The 24,404-nt window shown below is 40.2% G+C and overlaps 1 protein-coding gene across 1 annotated transcript in view; it reads left to right on the top strand.

Annotated features, from left to right (window-relative positions):
• Positions 1 to 24,404, top strand: part of LOC149167067 (uncharacterized) — a 187,325-nt gene that overhangs the window by 74,634 nt on the left and 88,287 nt on the right. The window contains exon 2 of the mRNA XM_089431456.1: positions 23,675 to 23,768. Within this exon, the coding sequence (XP_089287582.1) occupies positions 23,675 to 23,768 (94 nt within the window). The remainder of the gene's footprint in view (positions 1 to 23,674; positions 23,769 to 24,404) is intronic.

Raw genomic sequence — 24,404 nt, 5'->3', positions numbered from 1 at the left:
TGCTATGTTGATCATGCACAAAAGCAGAATTCAGTTGATATGGTTTACTAGAGGCTGAGCCACTTAATTTGAAAGGGCCGAGAGAAATCATCTCTGTGAACAAATCCTATGGACAAAATTTGCTAAATGACTCTGAAGGAAGTCTGGACCGTACTCACGCCACCTGAAGATTGTTCTTGATGGAGCAAGGTCTCTTCTATAAGATGCTACAAAGAACAATGAAATGTCATTCCCTCCTTGGAGATTTGTATCTATGACTCGACCTGCTATATTTGTCCTTGATGATAGTTGGAGGATGTTGTTCGAAAGAGACAAAATACAAGTCCTACAAAAATTATAATACTTTTGCTTGGTATCAAGATGGAACATCCTTGATTGTTTGATGACATGATGGATTTCAGATGCTAAGGCATGGGGACTCTATGGTTTTGGACATTTGAAAGAAAAATTTACATATGTCAAAGTCTGTTGGACTTGCAGACGGTGTAAATGAGGGATTGTAAATCTAGGGTTTGTAAACCCTAAAAGACTAAATCTTTTCTGCAAAAGCCCTAGGGTTAGTGGATAAAACCCTAGAGTTGGACCTAGTTCAATGTTTCCGCTGAAATAAGAAAACCTAGCCCATGCAAGGAAGGTACGACATCATGCTCGTAATGAGGACGAGGTTGATAAATTTGCAAGATGGATGCAAGAAGGCTAAGATCAAGAGGGAGCTGGCATTTCCCTATAATCCACAAAAGATAAGTACTTTATATCTCTCTTCCTTGATTATTATTGTTTTATTATTAGTTAACCTCTTGTCTTTGTTTCCTTTTGCTAGGATATAATCATTTCTTCCATGACCTCCTAGTGAGGGTTGCAGGTACATCGTAAAGGATGCTAAGGATTTGGTAGCAATTGAAAGCATTGGGAAGAACGAAGCAAAGCTTACAACAAGAGGATTCTCCCAAAGTGATTTGTGTTCAAGAGGGAGAAGTTGTATTGACATCTAGAACCATGTTTGATTATCAGAAGATCTCCTAGTTCAGAGTGTTGAAATATGTAACTAGGTTCGGTCTTTATAATGGCATATGTAATTGTGATTTTATGTATTTAATGAAAAGAGAAAAATAAATTTATTATTTGTGTTCTTGAGGCATGGGTTTCATGCTCAAGGGAAATTTATTTCTAGGTCAAGCACCCATTGAGTGCTTCTAGGCTTGCCATAAAGTTAATTGAGTCATTGTCATGTATTGAACACCCATTTGGGCATGTTACACGTTGTAAAGAAAAAATTATTGAGTTAGAATAGAGTCAAAAGACCCTCCAATACCTTGTCATGGTACAAAGATCAAGTCAGCCTACATGAAGGGACAAGTCGGCCTACATGAAGGGACAAGTCGGCCTTAAGATAACAATTCGTACCCTGCTCAAGCCTATAAATAAGAAGCAATTCGACCTCATTTGCACACTCACTCAAGCAAGTTCGATTTCCTCAAGATAGAAGTTGGAAAAGGACGGAGAAGAAGAAGAAGATCAAGATCAAAGTTTTTGGGCCTCTCTCTCTCTCTCTCTCTCTTTCGTTATGGTTTCTACAATTTTTGGGCTAGACAAAATTCTGAAGCTGCAAGATCAACGCTGTGAAGCTGCAAGGTCAAAGCAATGAAGCTGCCTCTAGATCGAAGTTGTGAAGCTGCTAAGTCGAAGCTGCTGAGGCTGCATCAATGTCGAAGCTGCTAGGTCGAAGTTGCTGAAGCTGCTAGGTCAAAGTTGCTGAAGCTGCTAGGTTGAAGTTGCAAAAATTGTTGCTGGGGTCAAAGTTGTTGGAAGGTTGAAGTTTGTTGTTGGAAGCTGTGTAAGGAAAGCTCATCAAGAAGGAAGGATGACTTGGTCTTGGAGGGTCTTGGTCAAGGGTCATAGGTCTTGGAATTCGTCAATTGAAGTTCTATAAGAAGAGAAGGATTCTGGTGGGTTTTCCTCTCAGTTGGAGAGGTTTTGGCCCTGGCTGATCGCCTATATCTTGTGTCCTATTGTCTCATTGTTCTTTATGATTTGGTAGCTGTTTGATGATAGAGAACACTAATAATAATAAAGGAAAGAAGAAGTTAATCAAGTAAAGTAAAAATACATCACAAGCAATTATCAAAGTAAGAGAAATCACCTACACTTGTTGCCCCCTAGATTTCTCAACATGGTATCAGAGCTAAGGTGACTACATCAAGGAAGGGCAACACAAAGAAGGATACTCTAGGGCCGAAGTATAAAGAGATCATCTTGGAAACATCAAGAGCATCAATCATCAAGGACTAACCCTCTCATCATATTGAAAGGGAATAATTACGAGCATTAAAAAGACCTCAAAACCCTAGCTCATCCAAAGAAGGGTTCCACTCTTGAAGCATTATTGGGAAACTCACACATTCTACAATCATTATCACTTGGAAGGAAGAGCGAAGCACTTTTGGGTCGGTTTTTCTGGGCTATATTCTCCACACATGCGAAGTATTAAGACATTCTTCTGCAGCAGGAAGTATCGTACTGCAGCCACCATCAAGGATTAAGTTTTGTGCCAAGAAAAGTATCCTTTGCAAGCCGAAATAATAAGAAAAAGAAGTCAAGTCAAGTGAAGTAGAAAGGAGGCAAATTTGTCTATCTTCTAGCCACACGTGTGAAGTAGGGTTATTGCAAAAAAGGCCGAAATTGCAGAACTGCTACAACACACCGAAATCCTGAAGAAGGACCGAAATTTGAGGTTGTGAAACAAGTTTAACTAGCATTATCTTGAAGGAAGAAAAGCAGGGAAAAGTGTTGTCATCATCATCAAGGAATCAATGTGATCTCCCTTTGAGCCAAGGATCACTTTTGAAGAAAGACATCTTCACCAAGAAGACATCTTCTATTATCTATATCATCATCAAAATCAAGAAGGCATCAAGTTGAAGATTTCATCATCTAGGAGTATCTTCACTTGACAAGTAAGTATTTTTATATCTATATTTGAATATGTCAAAATGACTTCATATTGCAAGGAGAGCAACAAATTGGTTGGGTCGTCAAACTTTCTTGCATGGAAGAAGAGGATAGATTTGATCCTCATAGAAAATGAAGTCGTTGGTCATGTTAAGGGTTTAATTGTCGAACCGCCAAAAGAAGAAGCTCAAGCTCTACAAGATGAAGATATCAAAAGAAGAAGGAATAACCTCATACTTTATGAGGGTGTCAGAAATAAGAGACCAACTCCAAGAGTTGGGAGAAATAATGTCTGACAAGGAAATGACTACCATAGTGCTCAATGCACTACTAGAGGAATGGGGCAACTTCACATCAAGCATCTATGGGAAGAAGGAAGCTACTCCATTCAATGAACTATGGTCATTGTGCAAAATCAAAGAAACCAAGCTGAAGGCAAAAATTGATGTAGGATCAAGTGAGCAAGCTCAAGCATTTGCTGCCATGGCTAGAAGAAAAGGAAAGTTTGGGAAGCTTGGTCCTTATAAAAAGAACATGTCGAAGGTTCAATGCTATGGCTGTCATGAATATGGGCACTACAAGAGAGATTGTCCAAAGCTCAAGAAGGACAACAACCAAAGAGGAAGGGAAGAAGCTCATGCCATTGAAGAAGTGGAAGAAGCTGAAAAGAAGAAATCCAAGAAGGAGGAAGTAAAAGATCTCTACTATGATTGAGATAGTCTTCCTCACCTAGTTCTTTTCAAGTTTCTGTTTCAAGTTTTCTGTTGTAAAGTATAACTATCATGGTAGGAATCATTAGAAGCATGATAGGATGCATCATGTTAGGAGATGGCATCATAGAAGCATACGATTGAAAGCAAGAGCTCGTGACATCATCATAAAGAAGCATGAAAGATAGCTGAAATAGAAGTCTATGGTTGTCACCTATAGAAGGATGTAGCTCTTGGTAACCTCATTAGAAGCATAAGTAGTACTTATGGGAAAAAGAAAGTCATCTAGTATAGAGATCATCATACATCATTCAAAAGGGAGCATTTGCAGGATGAGGATGATCAAGATCCTCTGTTGGAATCTTCATCGGAAGGTTCACCTACTGGAAGAAGCAAGTGTCTCGCCGAGAATTCCACCTTGTATGGGATTCATGGAATGATGGTATGATGTCAAAAGAAGTGAAGCAGGTCAAGGTGATTGAAGTTCTTTCAATCAAGGAAGCTACTGAAGGAAGTCTAGATGACCAAAAGGAAGAGATGAGGTATGTATGCTTGTATTTGATAAAATTGAGTCATGTCATATAGTTGCAGATAACATGGATAAATGCTCCACCTCATGAGCATGATCAAGAGAAAGGGATCTCCTCCTTTGGAAGGATGCATAAAGGCATGGTTCACATATTGACTAGATGAAATCAACATAATAAGTCCTCACATGGAATATGAGGTGGTTGATAAAAATGAAGGAACTATGAATGGAAGTTCCTGAGAAGCAATATGTGAAGAAAGTAAGGAGAGATCGTGAAAGATGCAACTACTGTCACATAGAAAAGGAAATCAACATCTGATAACTAGAAGAATTGACCGTGACATCTCCATGGAAAAGGTATGAAGACTCTGAAGAAGTCTGGAAAGGAAGATGACCCTTGACATTTAATATCTTTTTGGAGATGTGTCAATATGAATGCAGGATGTTGATACAACAAGCAAATGTCATGATGTAAGACCATCACAAAGGTAATTTGATGTTCATTTTTTATTTTTGAACAATATCTGGATGGGCTAATGTAGGGCTACCAAAGGAAGAGTTGTAGATGTCATCTACAACTGATACTCATGTGGTGGGATGATAAGATCCTGAAGAAAACATGATGTGGAGAAGGTAGTTGTATGAAGGAAAGCCAGATATGGATTAGTGAATCACTTTCTGATGAAAGAAAGGATGACATGACTGACATGATTCATGAATGAAAGTGATGGATGGCTGATGCCCTGCGAAGAAGTCCCAAAAGATGTAGGCTCCATAAAGAAGAAGAAATTCATGACATCGAAAGAGGGAGTCATACAAGCTGCTGGTTGTCCCATGATCTCCCCCTAGAAAGCTGCTGTAAGCAAGTCTCTGGTTAAGGGGAGGCTTGGTCAAGTCCCTGGTTAAGAGGGAGCTTGGGTACATTCCTTTTATAGGAATGGGTGCATTCCTTCATTGGAATGGGTATATCCTCCCTAATTGAGAGGGAGAGATAGACACATCATTCTTGTCTTCACTTGGGAAGAAAGAATGGAGGATTGGGTAAGCATCTGAGTCCTGAAATTCGATACTCTTTGAAGATGTGGTAGGGCATCCAAGGTAAGAGTAGTCATAGAGGACCGATATTCTTTGAGGATCAACAATCCAAGATAAGAATAGTCCTAGTGGAACATACTCTAGGAGAACTCAGGTGGGGTATGTTCCGAGAGAGCAATGATGAGGGTGTCTATAAATCATTTGTCTCACCAACATTGGGCTCTGATCTTGTGGAGAGATAGAGCTGTTAGTCAAGGCCTTGCTATGTGACAATGCTGGATGATATGATGCTATACAGATGGGTTACCGATCCGACTCTTCTTATGATGATTCTTCAGATTGAGAATGTCCAAGTACCTTGTATAGATTATGAATACCTCCCTAGTTAAGAGGGAGCGCTGAAATATGTAACTAGGTTCGGTCTTCATAATGGCATATGTAATCGTGACTTTATGTATTTAATGAAAAGAGAAAAATAAATTTCTTAATTGTGTTCTTGAGGCATGGGTTTCATGCTCAAGGGAAATTTATTTTTAGGTCAAGCACCCATTGAGTGCTTCTAGGTTTGTCATAAAGTCAATTGAGTCATTGTCATGTATTGAAGACCCATTTGAGCATGTTACATATTGTAAAGAAAAAATTATCGAGTCAAAATAGAGTCAAAATACCCTCCAAGACCTCGTCACGACACAAAGATCAAGTCGACCTACATGAAGGGACAAGTCAACCTCAAGATAATAATTCGTGCTCCTCACAAGCCTATAAATAAGAAGGAATTTGACCTCATTTGTACACTCACTCAAGCAAGTTTGATCTCCTCAAGATAGAAGCTGGAAAAGGACGAAGAAGAAGAAGAAGAAGATCAAGATTGAACTTTTTGGGCCTCTCTCTCTCTTTTGTTAGGGCTTCTACAGTTTCTGGGCTAGACGAAATTCTGAAGCTGCATCGAAGCTGTGAAGCTGCAAGGTCGAAGTTGTGAAGCTATAAGGTCAAAGCTGTGAAGCTGCAAGATTAAAGCTATGAAGCTGCCTCTAGATCGAAGCTTTGAAGCTACTAGGTTGATGCTGCTGAGGCTGCATCAAAGTCGAAGGTGCTAGGTCGAAGTTGCTGAAGCTGCTAGGTCGAAGTTGCAGAAATTGTTGTTGGGGTCAAAGTTGCTGGCAGCTGTGTAAGGAAAGCTCATCAAGAAGGAAGGATGACTTGTTGGAGGGTCTTTGTCAAGGGTCATAGGTCTTGGAATTCGTCAATTGAAGTTCTATAAGAAAAGAAGGATTTTGGTGGGTTTTCCTATCAGTTGGAGAGGTTTTGGCCTTGGATGATCGCCTATATCTTTTGTCCTATTGTCTCATTGTTCTTCGTGATTTGGTCACTGTTTGATGATAAATAACACTAATAATAATAAAGGAAAGAAGAAGTTAATCAAGTAAAGTAAAAATACATCACAAGCAGTTATCAAAGTAAGAGAAATTACCTACACTTGTTGCCCCCTAGATTTCTCAACACAGAGGGAGCAGGCAGGCCAACAGGTTTAAAGGATGCCATAATGAAGACTGTGTCAAGATTTGAGGAAAGTTAGTGGTGAATTCCAAGTGGATCTACAAGTATGCGGTAGATGGAAACATAGAGAAGTACAAAGCAAGATTCGAGGATTCTCCCAGAAAGAGGGAGAAGACTATGACAAGACGTTTGCTCCTGTTGTTAGGTACACTTCTGTTAGATGGATGCAGAGATAGCTTCCCTCAATGGAGTAATTGAGGAAGAAGAGGTCTACTTAGAGCTACCTCAGGGCTTTGAAGTACATGAGAAGAAGTCTCATGATTACAGACTAATGAAGGCTTTGTACAGATCTTGGGCATGGTATTCTTGGTTTGATGGATATCTGATGAGCCTTGGTTGATCTTGTTATTATATGACTTATTTCTGCTGGGAGTAGAAGGATTCACGTGACAGAGGGAGCAACAATGGTAGGAGGATTTGCTTTTGTGATAGAGGGAGCTGTCAAGCTCTGCTTCAGTGTCAAAGAGAGTTGACCTTTGAGTTCGAGATGAAGGATCTTTCTTGGATACTTTACTTCTTAGAACTAGTAGAAGCCGGAGGGAGCAACCAAGATTGCCACAATAGGATCTGTTTTAATGTCAGAGGAAGCACCCAATTAGGGTGACCAGAAAGTAGCTGTGGCACAACATGTGTTGAGGTACCTGCATGGTACAATTAGATGTGAATTGAGAAGTACAATTGCAGGGATATACAGATTTAGATTGGGAAAAGAGTGTTGAAGACAGGAAGAGCACATCAGGATGATGATTCAATTTGGATTCTGCTTGGGCAAGAGGTAGGCATTTGTCACACTCAGGATTGCAGACGCTGAGTATATTGTAGCTAGTTTTGTGAGTTGTGAATGTGAAAATTCAATGATCCGGAATGTTATTGCAATAACTGATAATATTTCTTCTATTTGTTAAATTGCTTAAACAAATTATTTACAGTTTTCTATGGCAAATATCAAATTACATACACTGCAACCTTCACAAATGAAATTCTATGGAAAGTAAATACAAGGAAAATACTAGCACATATATAACCACAGTGAGTTATTTTTGGACAATTTTCCTCAGAAAAACCCAGTGTGGGAAAATTGGTGGAGCAGATGAGGGTTTCTTTTCTTAATCTTCAGTAATAATTTCTGTACAAGACACGGATAGACAAAATAGAGGAAGAATCACTGAGAGAAATTTACTGGTGAATTTCTCACACTCCACAATGTTTTTCTGACCCTGAAGAGGACCCCTTGCTCTTTCACTGACCTTTTTGCGTTACCCTCTATGCAGTGACTGCGTAGGCCCTGCATCAACCCTCTGTGCTGATGATTTGCGTCCCTCCTCTGTGCTGCCCCCTCCAGATTTGTCTTACACTCTCAGACTATGCTGATCCCCTCTCTCTCCCACCTACAACTCACTCTCTGACTCGATTTTCTCTTGCCGAACTTCAACCATTGAGGAAATCGATCTACTTTAGCAACTGAGTTTCTGCCCTGGTGTGTTCTCCATCTACCCATCGACTTCTTCTTATAATCTTCTGTTGGAGCATCAACGAGCAAGATTAAAACATAATCGATGGCTAAGATTAACTAGAAATCAATCCATGTCTTCTTCTAAAAGATTTTCATCATGACTTAATTAATACCCTTTAATTAACCAGATTTCCTAAGTTTAGACTTAGGAACCATTAAATAAAAGTTAATTATTTTAATCAAGTCATCTTTAGGTGGAATTTCCAGAAACGATTTTTGGGTTTTGGAGAATACATGTATTCTAGCCTCTCCACAAAATTTCGTGGCTAGAACACATCTGATGCTACAAAAATAAATACTTCCTCTTAGCGGGGAATGTGTTCTAATGCTGCAATCTACTGGAGCAACATCATGTCTCTGCACCATCCCCTGTCATGCTGCTGATGTCTGGCTGCTATTGCCCACCAACAACTACGTAACTCTGATATGTGTTACATTTGTGCTGCTACTGACCCTGCTGAACTGTTGTCAACTATTGCATCTGCATTGCAACTCCCTCTCAACTGTTGCTGCTGAGAATATATTGAAACAAATTCTCCACCATACCCATCTATTCTTTGAATTGTATGAACTTAGCTCTCCCTAGAGCTTTTGTGAGTATGTCTGCTACCTAATCGCCTGTGGGGACATACTGCAGCTAGACTGCCCCATGTTGAACACAATCTCTGATGAAATGACATCTGATATCAATGTGCTTCGACCTATCATGAAATACTAGATTCTCAGAGAGTTTTATGCAACTCTGATTATCACAGTAAACACTGGTCACTCCCATTTTCTTCTTGAACAAACTCACCAGCAATTTCCTAATCCATATGGCTTCACACGTAGCCGTGCTGACCACCATATATTCTGCTTCTGCTGAGCTCAGTGCTACTGACTTCTGCTTCCTGCTGCACCAAGAGATCATCCCTGATCCAACGTTGAAGCAGTACTCGAAGGTACTTTTCCTGTCCACTGAACTACCTGCCCAATCTGCATCTGTGAATCCGCTCAACCTGACATCATCTCCTCGAGTATATTTCAACTCGAGTCCGACTATTCCATGCACATATCTGAGAATGTGCCTAGCTGCTGCGCATTGTACCCTTTCAGTTCCACCATGAACTGGCTAAGGGTATTGACAACAAAACAAATGTTTGGCCTGGTGTTGAATGAATACGTGAGTGACCCAATTAGTTGTCTGTACAAGGTGGGGTCGACTTCCTTGCCCCCTGAGGTATTTACATTTTTCCTGTTGGTAATCATGGGTGTTGCCATGGGTCTACAATCTTGCATTCTGAATCTCTTCAGAATTTCTATAGCATATCTTCTTTGCCCATGGAAGATTTCCCCATTCTTCTGACATACTTCCAACCCCAAAAAATAGTGCATCAACCCCATATCCTTCATGTTGAATTTTGTTGCAAGGTTCCTTTTGCAGTCCTCTATGAGCCTCAATGATCCTATCAAAAACATATCATCTACATATAAAACCAGAATGAGAGGCTCATTCTCCACCATCAGATAATAGAGATTGGGATCTGCATCACTCTTGATGAATCTCAACTGCTGCAAGTAACTGTCAATCAAATCGTACCACGCCTGGGTGCCTACTTGAGCCCATACAGGGCTTTCTTCAATCTGCATACATGAGTGCACTTCTCATGAGTTTTGAAGCCTTCAGGTTGCTCCATGTACACCTCTTCTTCTATCACCCCATTCAAGAATGTTGTCTTGACGTCCATCTGGTGAATTTTCCATCTCATTTGCGCTGCTAGGGATATGACGGATCTGATAGAGGTATATCTGGCAACTGGGGCGAACGTCTCCTCATAATCTCTTCCTTGTTTTTGTGCATACCCCTTTGCCACGAATCTAGCCTTATACTTCTCTACACTGCCATCTGCAACGTACTTGATCTTGTAGATCCACCTGGAACCCACAACTAATCTATCCTTTGGTCTAGGCACCACCTCCCAAACATCATTTGTCATGATAGAACTGTACTCTTCTACCATGGCATCCACCCACACCTGATGTTGTGTAGCTTCCTGAAAATTGGAGGGTTCTACAACCTGAGCCACCAAGGCCTGGTATCTATTAGGTTGCCTGCGCTGCCTCTTGTTGGTTCTAGGAGCTCCGACAAACTCTTCTGCGTCCTTTAAGGTCTGACGCACTTCCCTATTGGTCCTACCACTGGTGGTGGGAGGTTCAATCTGTTCCTCCACCTGTACCTGCAACTTTGTCTGCTGAGAACTTCCTGGATCTCCTGCTACTGAGGAGATGCTGGTACTAGTCACTGTACTCGAATCCTATGACTGTCCCCCTGCTTGTTCTACCTGCAGTCCCTGCTGTTGTTGGACTAAGGGAATATCTGATGACTGATCTCTTATAGGCATCTCTCAAGATCTTCTGAAAGCTCTATCTTCCATGAAATTTACATCTCGCCTCACTACAATTTGGCTGTCAGGAATGCAGGTTCATTATATGATTAAAATTATTATATAGTTTTAACCATATAGTTATATATTATAATTATATAGTTTTATTTTTTTTCCAAAGAAAAAATTGAACTTTTTATTAAGGTAATAAAAAGTTACATAGTATATGCATTTAAGCATTTAGTAAACTGTATGACTTTGTTCAAAGCATAGAGTTGATCTAAAATGGTAAGTTTGAGTGTCTTCTAACTCTACCATCTCATTTTTGCTAAAACAAGATCACTGAAAACATTATCTCGGGCCTCCTCAATGAGGAAAACAACCCAAATAGGATATTGGTTAGCTTTGAGTAACTGTCCTCCAAAAAATAGCATTATAAAACTGATAACTGATAAAAAGCAAAGCACCAACAATATGCCTTGAGCCATTCCCGGGCCTCCTCATTGAGGAAAATAGCCCAAACAGGAATGCGTTCAGCTTACAATTTTAACAATCTATTTAACCAAGTCGTTGTTGTTGTTTTCTAGTAACGGATTTACATGATAATAAGTATGTTTGCTGCTTAAATCTAGAACACTGAAGCAAAAACAAAAAAAAATTGAATGAAAAAGATATCATATGCCGAAGCGAAGTCTGTGTGACAAGATTGTCAAAAAGGTGGCTGATCCGACGCATGGATCTCATCCTGTTCAACTTCCTCTATCCTCCAACTGTCCATATCTTGTTGTAGACCCGCTTTAGAACGCTGGTCTGCTTTACTATTGTGTTCCTTGTAGATATGACATAGTGAAAATTCATTAATTTTTTCTTTAAGTATTTTGCTTCTTCTAACAAAGGAGATAGAATGTAATTCTGGCATCTGCTCATGCCATTGAACCATTTAATGATATTCATCGAATCCCCGAAGATCTAAACCGAATGGATGCCCAGGTGAGTAAGCCAACAAAGGAGTAGTTTTAAAGCAAGAAGTTCTGCGTAATTTTTGGTTCCATTCCCCAATCCAACTGAGGCTTTTAGGCTCCTGTGGTCATTTAGGTGAATCACCATTCTTGCCCCACATTTGTTATTTTGATCTGAGGCCCCGTCAAAATAGGCCCAAGGAGTTCCTTCTCTTATTTGTTCCTCTCTTACGATTCTTGGGTTTGCATCCCGAATTGGCTCAGGTATACTTGAATAAATTGCAGTGCATCCTACAACAATGTGACCTGCAGTGGGATTCTGGTCTTTAAAAATAATGTTGTTGCGGGCCAACCAGATACCCCAGGCTATGATTAGGGGTAGATTCCTCAAATTTCCTTCTAGATAATCCTTCCACCATTTGTTCCATACTTCTGCTAGTGATTCCCCTTCCCAGGTCATCCTGGTCTGAATCAATCTCCCTGATTCCATCCACACCTCCTTTGTGAACGGGCATTTTAGGAAGAGATGGTGGATCGTTTCTACGTCATTTTTACATAAAGCACACCTTCCTGGGCCCGACTTGTATCTCCTCTGTAATATGTCCCAGGTTGGCACTTTATTCCTTAGTATGCACCAGAAGAACATTCGAGCTTTGGCTGGGCATTTCAACTTCTAGATGAGGCTAACCCACCATTCCTGATTCCCCCACCCCTTTCTTGACATGAGAAATTTATAGCCTTGTTTTGGAGAATAGGAGCCCGTGGGGGCATGTGCCCAAACTAGCTGATCTGGTCTATCTCTAAGCCTGACATTTGACCTGGTCAGTTCCTTGGTGAAGTTTTGCCACTCCTCCCTCCATTGTTGATTGAGATTTAGGTTAGTCCCGGATAACCAGACTTGGCCCCATATTGTGGAGTGACCATTCTTTCCGATCTGGCTTATATGCTGGATGCCTCTTGAGCCTAGTTGGTTTATAAGACCCGGAGTTAGTGAAAATCCTTCGTTGCACCCCACCCATGGATCCTTTCCTATCTTGAGTTGTTCTCCATTTCCTATTTTCTAGGAGAGGCCTTGTTCAATGATATTGAAGGCATCTATGGTAGATTTCCACACTGCCGAAGCATTCCCTTTCTTCTTATTTGGCTTCTAGATCCAATCATCCAAAGGAATGGGATCAATGTACTTTCTTTTGACCACTATAGTCCACAGGTTCTCTATCTTTATTAATCTCCATCCCAGCTTGGCTGCTAGAGATGGTCCAAATGCAAATAACTCTTTTATTCCCCATCCTCCCCATTCCTTTGGTCTTGCCACCTTATCCCAGGCCACCCAGGGCAACATCGATTCCTCCTTCGAACCAGCCCAAAGAAAACTGCTGCATACTCGTCTGATCCTTTCCAGAATTCCTTTCGAAACCCATGTTAGTGCCGCCCAGTATACTGGTATGGCCAATAGGACTGATTTAATGAGTGTCAATCTTCCTGCTCTGGACAACCATTTGAAACTCCAATGATTAATCCTGGATTCTATTTTTGCTACCAGCCAGAACCAATCTTGTTTCTTGTATGAGTGTGGCTTTAGGAAGAATCCCAGGTACTTGAAACTATCCTCTAACTTCCGATCTTCGAAGGGCAAGTCTTCTGCTATATACCTTGCTTCCATTCTATTGAATCCTTCCAGAAGTAAATGGGATTTCTCCTTATTAACGAGCATGCCCGTCGCCTTGAGAAAAAGTTCCAATATCCTTTTTAACTCCTTTGTTTCACTCCTTCTTCCATTGCTGAAGAGAAGAATGTCGTCCACAAACAGTAAATGAGTTATATATAAGTTGACTGCCACTTCAACTCCTTAGATATCTCCTTTTCTTCTGGCTTCTAGTAGCAACTGACTAAGACCTTCTACTGCCAGGAGGAAGAGGAGAGGAGATAAGGGGCAGCCTTGTCTCAGCCCTCTTTGACCTTGGAAAAAGGGGGATGCCGCTCCGTTGATTAACACCGCAAAGCTCACATTGTTCAAACACCCCATGACCCAATTTATGAAGTCCACTTGAAACCCCAGGTGAGTTAGAAGCATTCGAAGGTACATCCAACTGATTCTGTCATAAGCTTTAGATAGGTCAATTTTCACTACTGCTCCTTTGTTTTTTTTTTTTTTTTTAAATTTTATGCTATGAATAGTTTCCTAAGCCACTCCTATTGCTTCATGAATCTGTCTTCCATCCAGGAATCCAAATTGTTCTTTTGAAATATGCCTGGATAGCAGTGGCTTCAATCTGACAGCAATCACCTTTGCTATAATTTTGTAGATACAATTGCACAAAGAAATCGGTCTAAAATCCTCAAAAGAGGCTGGGTCTTCCTTCTTGGGAATAAGGGCTATAAAGGTGGCATTAAAAGGGTCAAATATTGCACCTTTTCTTCTGGACTCTTCAACCACATCAGTCAATTCACTGCCTATAGTCTCGAAGAAGTGTTGAAACAGCTCCACTGTCCAACCATCTGGACATGGACTCTTGTCCTTTGGCATAGATTTTATGATTCCTTCGACCTCCCCTCTTGTGACTTCCCCCATGAGCTCAACAGAATCCTCCTCATCCACATAGCGAGGGAAAGCCTGAGCTGTCTGGATCACTTCAGCTAACGACACTTCCGAAGGTGCTGTAAAGAGATTTTTGAAGTGTCTTATTCCCATTGATGATAATTCCTCAAATGAGTTTGCCTGCCTTCCATCCTCTGATTTTAAAGACCAAATGGTATTTGCATTTTTCCTTCCTTTTGCATAATTTTGGAAGAATTTAGTGTTTTCATCCCCTGCCCTTAACCAGATGGCCCTACTTTTCAAGCGCCACTATTCTTCTCTTGCTAAAAGGATTTTCCTCCTTTGGGTTTCCAGTAGCTTGATCCTATCCCTTTTTTCAGTTGTCTCATATCCATCAGCTTCGGGCATTCGAGCTCATCGAGCTCCACCCCTATTTGGATTAGGTTTTCATCTTCTTTCATTTTCTTGACTCTGGCCCATTCCATCGTAGCCTTCTTAAGGCATTTTAGGTTCTCCATAAAGTGGTGAGCTTTGTCCCCATTCTCACTAAGCCTCACAGGTCTCCAGGTTTCTTTAAAGAGGGTGTTATAGGAATCCTCCATTAGCCAAGTTGGATTGAATTTGAAGGGAGCTGCCAGCTTTTTGGGAGGCCCTTTTAGTTCGAGCAAGATGGGCAGATGATCAAAATCACCTCCCTCCCCTACCCACTGATGGAACACTGGGATCTTTGCCGCTACCTCCTCTCTGAGGAGAAAACGATCCAGTCTTTTGGCCACTTGATCTTCCCCTGTTCTCCTATTCCTCCAGGTAGGTCTCGGTTTCAGCAGATTAATGTCTAGCAGCGTATTCTCTCTAATGATTTTTGAGAAAAAATCTGAGAGTAGGTTTGCTTGTGCAGAGGGGCCTAGGTTTCAACAATGCCCAGGGAAAAATTTAAGTCGCCCCCAATCACCAAGTTCTGGTTATCCATAATGGACTTTGAGCAAAGATTATTCCAAAAGTGGACTCTGTCTTGACAGGGCCCATAAATATTGAGAATCAGCAGGGTTGTGCAGAGCTCTAAGGAGTAAACTTCTATTTCGATCGCCTGGTCCAACCCCCAAGTGTTCAGAACTCTTAATTTTCCTTCTTTTACTCCCAATGCCAGTCCCCTTGAACGGCCTTTGGCATCCAATGCCTGGATGTGCCATCCAGACAATAATTTAGATAGAGTTTTTGAGACTTCAGATCCAACACCCAACGTTTCTTGTAATAGTAGAATGTCCGGATTGTAATTGCGAATCACCTCCTTTAGAGCCAGTTTTTTAGGACTACTGGCTAAACCCCTACAATTCAGGGATAGAATAATCATTGGATTACCTTTGGGGGGTTTTTCGCTACTCTAAGCACCCCAGAGATGGACATTTGCTTCCCATCCGCAATGCCCAGTTTGGCTCGCAATTGAGCCATAGACAAGTTTGATTTCCTCCCTCTAGCCTTCCGGTCCCCTTCTTGGAGATTCTGCATTTCAAGTCCACCCACTGCCTCCCAAGGAGGAGGCTTTTTCTCGCGGGGTCTGAGATTGTGGGAGGGTTTTATAGCAAGGGTATCTACAAGGTTCGAGATTTCCTCACCCTTCCCAGTCTTTGGGTTCAGATCTAAATTAGGGATTGATGTAATAATACTATCTAGTTGTTCATTTGCTATGATTGAAAAGGGAATTACAAGATTTTGAGGCCTGGAGGGACCAGGCACTGATGCAGGAAGAATCAAAGAATGAACAGGAGAAAAATGAGTAGGGGTAGAAACCGGAACCGTACCCTCTTTTGGATGAGTATGGCTCCCGGCCTCCACTGTTGCTGGTTCTGGTTCTGGACTTGTCTCCTTCTACTGCTGAATTTGTTGACTTGCTGGATGACCTTCTTCCTGTACTTCCATATTCTCCACGGAATCCTCCTGAGTCTTATCAATATCCATCTGATCGTCCCTGAGCCCTTATTCGACTTTCCCCCCTTGTTCTCCTCCTCTGCTGCTTTCCCTCCCTCTTCCTTCCTTTGCTTTCTTCTTCGCCTGAACCCCAACGAACATTCTTTTGCCAGGTGTCCATATTTGTGACACCTGTGACATTTGAATGGCAGGTGTTCATAATCTAAAATTTGAGTATACTTGAAGTCCTTGTATTGTAAATTGATTTCCTCCGCCAAGCTTGCACGAGGGTTTAAGCATACCAATATACGGGCCATCCCTTGATCTCTTGTTTGTAGAAACAACATATCTACTTCCATGAATTTTCCCAGGTGGTTGTCGATGGCCTTGAATACTGATTCGACCTAGAGAAACGACGGTAGTCCCGTCATGCGTACCCATACAGGTGATTTGTCCACTCTTTCCCTCTGTGCATCAAACATGGGGTTCCATTTCTTAAAGAAGATCGGGTACCTCCCGAAACACCAATTCCTCGCCATGACCCATTCCGCTGATTCTCTCTTCCCGAACTTGACCATGAACCATCCTTTCGCCAGTGTTGTGACCACAAAAGTTGTGTTCGACACTTCCTGCCAGTTTTTTGTTGTCCATTCTTGAATATAGTTGGCGGAGTATTTCTTACCTCTTGCCCTTCCTACCAGGGTTAGTTCTGCGACGTCCATGGCCTTGTCGATTTGGACATCCATTCCCAGGACCAAGTTAGCTACAATTTCACTTTTCTTGATTATTTTATGTTTTTTCCTCTTCTCCCCTGGCTGTCGCTGTCTAAACCCTCTCTCCTTGTTCTATGTGTTTGCTTTCACATTGGTTGTTGCTTCTGGGAGCATTCTTGAACGCCCCTTTTTCCTTAATATGCTGGGCCCTTCGAAGGTTCTTCTGCCTTCTTGATTCGTCTCTTCAACCCCTGTGGTCAATACCTTGTCACCTGACTGCCCTTCCCTTTCGATTGCAGTTCCCTTCTCGGCCTCTGTCTACTTGGCTCCTCCTCTCTTTCCGCCCTCCTTCAAACTATCTCCAACCGCCTTCTAGCCACTTGACGAGTCCTTTGCTATCTCTAGCAGGCCTGTAATGCCCACCCCTATAGATGGGTTTTGCCGCAGGGCACTTCTACTTGCATTTGTGTGAGGGCTTCTGCTTGCATGGGTATGGGTGAGGCTCAACCCGATCTCCTCTTTTCCCGGCCCTAACCCCACCGCTTGGCAGGTGTGCTGACCTTCTTGGCCTTTAAATCCAGAACTGATTACAATATCCTCTAAACCACCTAAGTAAAATTGATTGAGAGAACGAGAAGGGTCGTAACTTACTTGGAAACCTTCGCTATCCCCCGTGCTATGCTCAGAAAAGGACGACCTCTCTTGCAGTTGCTGCCCTTCCCAGCTTTCTAGACACGACAACCCTAAACTTTCCTCCAGAAGTCCTAGGGATTTGCTTTGCTTCCAACCCGCTTTCGAACCTCCTTTCTTCCTCCCTAAACGTCCAACTGGACGAATATACCGCTCTATATTTTGGTGCGTTACCTCTAGACCCCAGACTGACAGTATGTCCCTAGGTTTGGGGTCCAGATCAACAACATCGCTCTGTTTGACCATCTTCTGCCCTCCTGTTCCCTGTTAACAGCTTAGTGAGGAAAACGATCCTTTGCTTTCACTTTAAGTGCGTGTTGAGGGTAGAAGGCGACACCGCAGCTTAGTTTAACCCTGAACTCCATTTCACCATTTTTTTATACCGTTTTTTATATAGTTTTATAATCATATAATTAATTCAATTATATAATTAAATTAAAAAAAAAATAAAAAAAATAAAGAGGAAATTAGTAGAGTCAAGGTTATTTAAAAAAAAGTGGAGAATATTTGAAAAATATATATAGAAAAAAGGGATTTATTTAAAAAAAAGTGATTTAAAAAGTATTTAATATTCAAGAAGCAAAATGGAGCCTAATACAGAAATGAAGGCCAAAAGATTCCCAGAAACCTTACCCAGAGACGGTAAAGCACTATTTAACATTAAAGGAACTCTCGCAGGAAAAGATGTTATTATTTCTATTTCTCCGATAGAAGATACAAATTATATAACACCTAAAATTGCAAACCAATTAGTGATCCCAGAGTCAAATATAACTGAAAAATTAGACTTTTTTGGCAATAAAAAATATGACATAGCCAATTTACAGTTAAACATTGAAGATTATACATTTGTATCGCAATTCTCAGTTCACACCCTATGGAACAATCAAGGTGACATTATTTTGGGATCACCCTGGATGGAAACGGTAGGATCTGTCATCTTAAATACGAAGAAAAAGTTTCTAACATTTTCTTACAAGAAGAAGAAAATAACAGTCCAAGATGTTACACTGAAACCAAATTCAATAACAATAGAAGAAATATCAGATATTTCAAAAGTAATTTCTCAAGAAGGTAAAAAAATATTACAAAATATGCAAAATGAAATTGACAAAATCACTGTTGATAGAAATGAAGAAGTCTTGCGACTTAGGGATCATAGTGAAAAATTACTAACACAAATTAAGAAGCTTAAAAAGGACAAAAAATCATTAACAAACAAGTTATAGCAACTTAATCAAGAAGTATCGAAGTCTCTAGACATAACAGTCCAGGTTGAAGGGGAATTAATACCGAACTAGTCAATAACAGAACCCAAGAAGAGGATCAATTAGTGGAAGGAAAAACACATTCACATGTTACAATCTAGATGATGAAAATTCCAAACAAAGATTTTGTACCTAACTCAAAAACCGTAGTACTAGAAGGAAATCAGAAAATTTCCACACACCTAATAAGGGGGAGTCGAACCAAAAAGGTTCCGTATCGGCATTCAATTCACGAGAGTAGACAACTCAATCAAGCTACATATATGTACCATTCAGAACATAAACAACAAAGTGATGTTCCAGAGAAGAGTGACGTAACCTCAATCCAGTCCTTTGATGACAAGTCGTTACAAAATTCCAGTGATCAGAATATTCCACAAAAGCTTAATCTAGGATGGTCTGATCCCTTCTTAGTGCGACAGTTTTGTTTGTCACTTAGAAGATCATATCAGCTTGTATTGACGAAGATGACTGTTTCGAGATAGAAAGACATTCGAAGCCAAAAAAGAGATCAAGCCTTTTTCATTAGCAAGCTTTGAGGACAAAGCTTTTGAGGAGGAAGGCAATGTTATGAATACATATATATGAAATAATGTAAATGACAATAATCATAAATAATTATTAGTTAATTAGTAATTAGGTTGAAGAGGCATGTCTAAATGAGACATGACTCTCCATGAAGAGGCACCTGCTTGGTATATAAACAAGCCTCTCATTCTCATTGTATCAATCATTCTTATTCACACATTTAATATATAATATTTGTATCTTCATGGATATCTTTATATTCCAAGTCTTTTGGAGTAATTAATCTATAGAAGGAATTTTGTTCGCTTCAGCGACCTCTCTGGGGTTTCGAACTGCTGCCTACGCAATGCTTTTCAAAATCCTTTTTCCGTCTGCAACCAAGATCTTCCTGCTTTTCTAGTGCTCTGATACCATGTGAAAATCCAGTGATCCCGAATCCTACTACAGTAACTGATAATGTTTCTTCTATTTGTTAAATTACTTAAATAAATTATTTGTAGTTTTCTACGACAAATATCAAAATACATACACTGTAGCCTTCACAAATAAAATTCTGTGGAAAATAAATACAAGGAACACACTAGCACATATATAACCACAATGACAGTTATTTTTGGACAATTGTCCCCGGAAAAACCGGTGCAGCACATGAGGGTTTCTTTTATTAATCTTTAGTGATAATTTCTGTACAAGACACGAAATCACTGAGAGAAATTTACTGGTGAATTTCTCACCCTCCACAATGTTTTTTTGACCCTAAAGAGGACCTCCTGCCCTTTCGCTAACCTTTATGTGTCACCCTCTGTGCAGTGACTGTGTAGGCCCTGCGTCAACCCTCTGCGCTGATGATCTGCGTCCCTCCTCTGTGCTGCCTCCTCTAGATTTGTCCTGCACTCTCAGACTATGCTGATGCCCTCTCTCTCCCACCTGCAACTCACTCTCTGACTCGATTTTCTCTTGCCAAACTTCAGCCACTGAGAAAATCGATCTACTTGAGCAACTGAGTATCTGCCCTAGTGTGTTCTCCATCTACCCATCGACTTCTTATAATCTTCTGTTGGAGCACCAACGACCAAGATTAAAACATAATTGATGGATAAGATTAACTAGAAATTAATCCATGTCTTCTTCTAGAAGATTCTCACCATGACTTAATTAATATCCTTAATTAACCAGATTTCCTATGTTTAGACTTAGGAACCATTAAAAAAAGTTAATTATTTTAATTAAGTCGTCTTTGACTCTCTAGGTGGAATTTCTAGAAACGATTTCTGGGTTTTGGAGAATACATGTGTTCTAGCCTCTCCACAAAATTTTGTGGCTAGAACACATCCGATGATACAAAAATCAACAGTGAAGTAGTGTGGCTTCAGTCACTGCTCGTAGGATTGTTTGATCAGGTGCAGGAAACGACCACAATGATAGGTCGAAGCATATTGAGATCAAGTATCGAGACATGGTACAGAAGGGAGCAGTGAGGCTCCAATGCATTTCTACAGTTGAGTAGGTTGCTAACATTCTCACAGAGCCTCTATCCTAGGGAGAAGTTTGTATACTTCAGGGACAAGCTTGAGAAGTTTGTACACTTCAGGGACAAGCTTGAGAAGTTTGTATACTTTAGGGACAAGCTGGAGTGGTTGAGAATGTTTTCCTTGGTTAGAGGGAGTGTTGATGTTGTTGCATCAAGGGGCAAACATTCTCCCTAGGTCAGAATATAGACAGGTCAAAGTATTGACTAGGGGCCACAAAATGTGGCTAGAGAGAATGGCCCAGAGAACATCAAGGCTTAGAGTGCTCCCTAGGTGGGCGAGTGAGTGCCTTTAGCATCGGGTAGGAGAGTTACCATTCAATTAACATGCAGGAATGGTAATAGCCTAGGGTTTCACCATAGGTCACAGGTGTTGACCAGGTTCCAAGTGACAACTTGGATAATTGGTGAATGGCTCCAAGTGACGACTTGTTGAGCATGATGCTAATGCAGGATGCTTTCCACAGTTAGTGGATAGATACATCAACATAGCTAGCTCATTCAACCTTTTCCTAGAGAATTTTTTCAACAAGAGAACATTTGATGAAGTCATTATGAATACCTCCCTAGCTAAGAGGGAGTGTTGATTTTTGTAGCTATGGTCAGTCTTCATAATTACTATTTTAGCCCTCCAAATATATATGTAATATTAAATTCAAGACATATTCTTCATGTCATTTTCAAAAGAAAGAATTTGAATTTTTAAATTTGAGTTTTTGGCTCCAAGAATGTCAAGTTGGCCCTCCAAAAGATCAAGTTGGCCTGACCCTTGGGACACACCACTTCGGGTTCATCCAATCACTATATATACCCATTAGACTTCATCAATTGGGAGGCAATTCAGATTACTTCTGTTCAAGCGAATGTGCACTTTTGTTAAAGTGAAGGAGGAGAAAGACAAGGGTAGATAGAGTTTAAAGGGCAAGTTGAGAATCTGGGCAGACCTAATTTCTGAAGTAGCAGCAGACCGATTTCTGAGGCAGGAGGCCGAGATTTCAGGAGGCCGAATTCATCTTTGCTTGACCAGGGTATGTTTGTGGTCAGTTTGACTTTGTTTTTGACTGGAAGATCAGATTGTATCTCTTATTGAATTGAATAATTTCTCTAAGGAAAAGGTTGTTGGGTTTTTCCTCGAAGTGGGTTTTCGCAGGGTAAAATTCTATATCTCATGTGTTTGGCTGTCTCTATATGATCTTATTAGATTTTTGTTTCTACTGTTGAGATCTTTTGTGCAATTGCTTTATGATGAATGTGAACACAAGAAAGATTAACATAAGAAATCATAAGAAGTAATTATCAGATTAGAAGATCTTTGGAAAATCAGCAGGAAGTTTAGGTTGGTGATTTGAAAACTGAAAGCATTAAATAAAATGGTCCCTGATGAGGAGTGGTGTAATAACATATGAGAACAATTGAGCCACTACATCAGTGTCAACCATGCTTTTGGGACCAACCATGCAATTAGAGATTGAGGGAATCTGTCTTCTCTAGAGTGTGGTGGAACATACATGTTGGTTCTGTGCAACAACGACAATGTTTGGTGACATGGGTGCTTTTTCAAGTGGCAAACACTAGGTGTTGGAGCACCTCTATAGTTTCATCCACAATGTGAGAAGAAATAGGTTGAGTGTAAACCGGTTAGGAGATTGGTTTATATGCATTGCAACTTGCGATTGGCGTCCCATTATTGTGAGGAGTTAAAGATGGATAAAGAACATAAGAGTTGGGACACGAATCTAGAGGAGGATAATTGGAGGATGGATAATTGGTTTTGAAGCAATTGGAGAATACTCTTTTTGATGATGATGATCGTTGTGTGATGTTGCATTTATCTACTACCATGGTCACCCTGACTAGGACCTTTATGTTCAGTTTCATGTACATACTAGTTATGTCCGGCTTTCGCTTGGGCTCCACTACCATAGGGAGGCTCATAGGGAAATCATGGTGGTGCAAAGAGGAAGAAAAAGTAGATAGAAATTAGAATATTTGTTTCTTATTTTCACTATATATGTCATAGACTTTAGCTCAGTGAGTGTTTTTTCAGTCTCATATGTGGTTTAAATTATTATTTTATAACTTTTGCTAATGGCCTATTTTGTAAACATAACTCTTTGGTCATGTTGACAATGGGTGGATAGCTTATTTCATTCCATAAATTAATGGTCTACTTCCTATTATTTGCTTTAAATATTTGTATGTTTGTACCTGCTAGATGGTTGATGTTTTATATCATTAATCTACTATGGATGACATTTCTAACTTCAGAATTACGTAGTATTCATCTACAAGTAGCACAAATATGCATGTTCGCATATATTCTGCTACAAATTTGGCATTCTGCACAGTTTTTGAGAGTACAAATGCATCGTAATATAAAAATATATATCATATTAAAAAGAACTCCTGGGGTATTTTGGGAAATGGTGCTTTTTGTGTGCTTGCTCTGCTCCATGCTTTGGAAACCTCGATTTCAAGTTAGAGCCTCTTCATGCTGCCTTGATAGACTTTAGAATGTTGGCTGTCTCAGTAGGTGAATTTATCACATGGAGGTGTTCCGGCAGAATTTGGGTAGCCTCAATTGGTGAATTTATCACATGGAAGTCTTGGAACAAAAATTACATGTTGTTCAAACCGCAATGAAAGAACACTTTTTTTCTTGTCAAAATTTGAACAGTTAGTTTTAATATCTATTTGTGAAAGATATAGTTGAGTTCTGTAATGCCTCTGGGAAGCTCAGATAAACTCCTCAAATGAAAAACAGATGGACTCTTTCAATGCAAATTAGTTATGGGTATTGTTAAGAATATTTGTAGAGTCTATTCAGCAGGATGTTTGCAACACCTGTGCTATTATTGGTAATTTTTCGTATTATATTCATGCATTAGGGGCTTTACGGAATATTTAAGAACAGGAGGTGATCGGGTGTATCAGCAAATTTGCAGTCAAATCACCACTGAATTCAATGATTGTTCGAAACAAGTGAGTTGATTTTATCTAATAGGATTTAAGCTATTTTAGCATTTTATGAAGCTCCTGGGATCAATCATGAAAATATAATTTTTTTAAGGACTTGTTTGGACTGCATATGCTCTATGGGATGCAAATAGGGTTACATGTTCTAATATTTTTTTTGAAAGGCTTCATGAAACAGTTTTAAGTAAATTCTAGCTACATCATACAATGTCGATTAATGAATGCCTCAAAATTGACGACAACGAACAGTTATAGAAGAAGCTATGAATTTTCTATAATATTTTCTGCAGAATCTTAGAGAAAATCTGTTACTGGGAGTTGGGACAGTCTCATTGGCTGTATTTTGGTCATCTGTGGACATTAATATTATTTATTTCTTTCTATGGCCCACTATAGCCTCTTTGGGGACATTTTTAGTGCTAGACTACTGCACTGCAATAGTTCATTAGCTTCACGAAATGTGTGTTTTATTTATTTATTTTTTATTTTATCTTATTTTCTGCGGAAAATCAGGGTAGGCCCACTTGAAGGGAACACACCCCCCGGCCACACTAATCTGAGCCTAACCCCTGAGGGTGTCAAGGAGAATTGAACCTGTGACCTCCCCAGTGGCAGGGTAATTTTAGCAATGGGACCTCTACC

This window comes from Pinus tabuliformis, chromosome 5_1 (assembly GCF_031772625.1).
Source record: "Pinus tabuliformis cultivar Carrire ecotype Pingquan chromosome 5_1, CPIR1, whole genome shotgun sequence".
Taxonomy (NCBI): domain Eukaryota; kingdom Viridiplantae; phylum Streptophyta; class Pinopsida; order Pinales; family Pinaceae; genus Pinus; species Pinus tabuliformis.
Note: the sequence above shows the minus strand (reverse complement) of the source record. Positions and strands in the feature narration are given on the sequence as shown.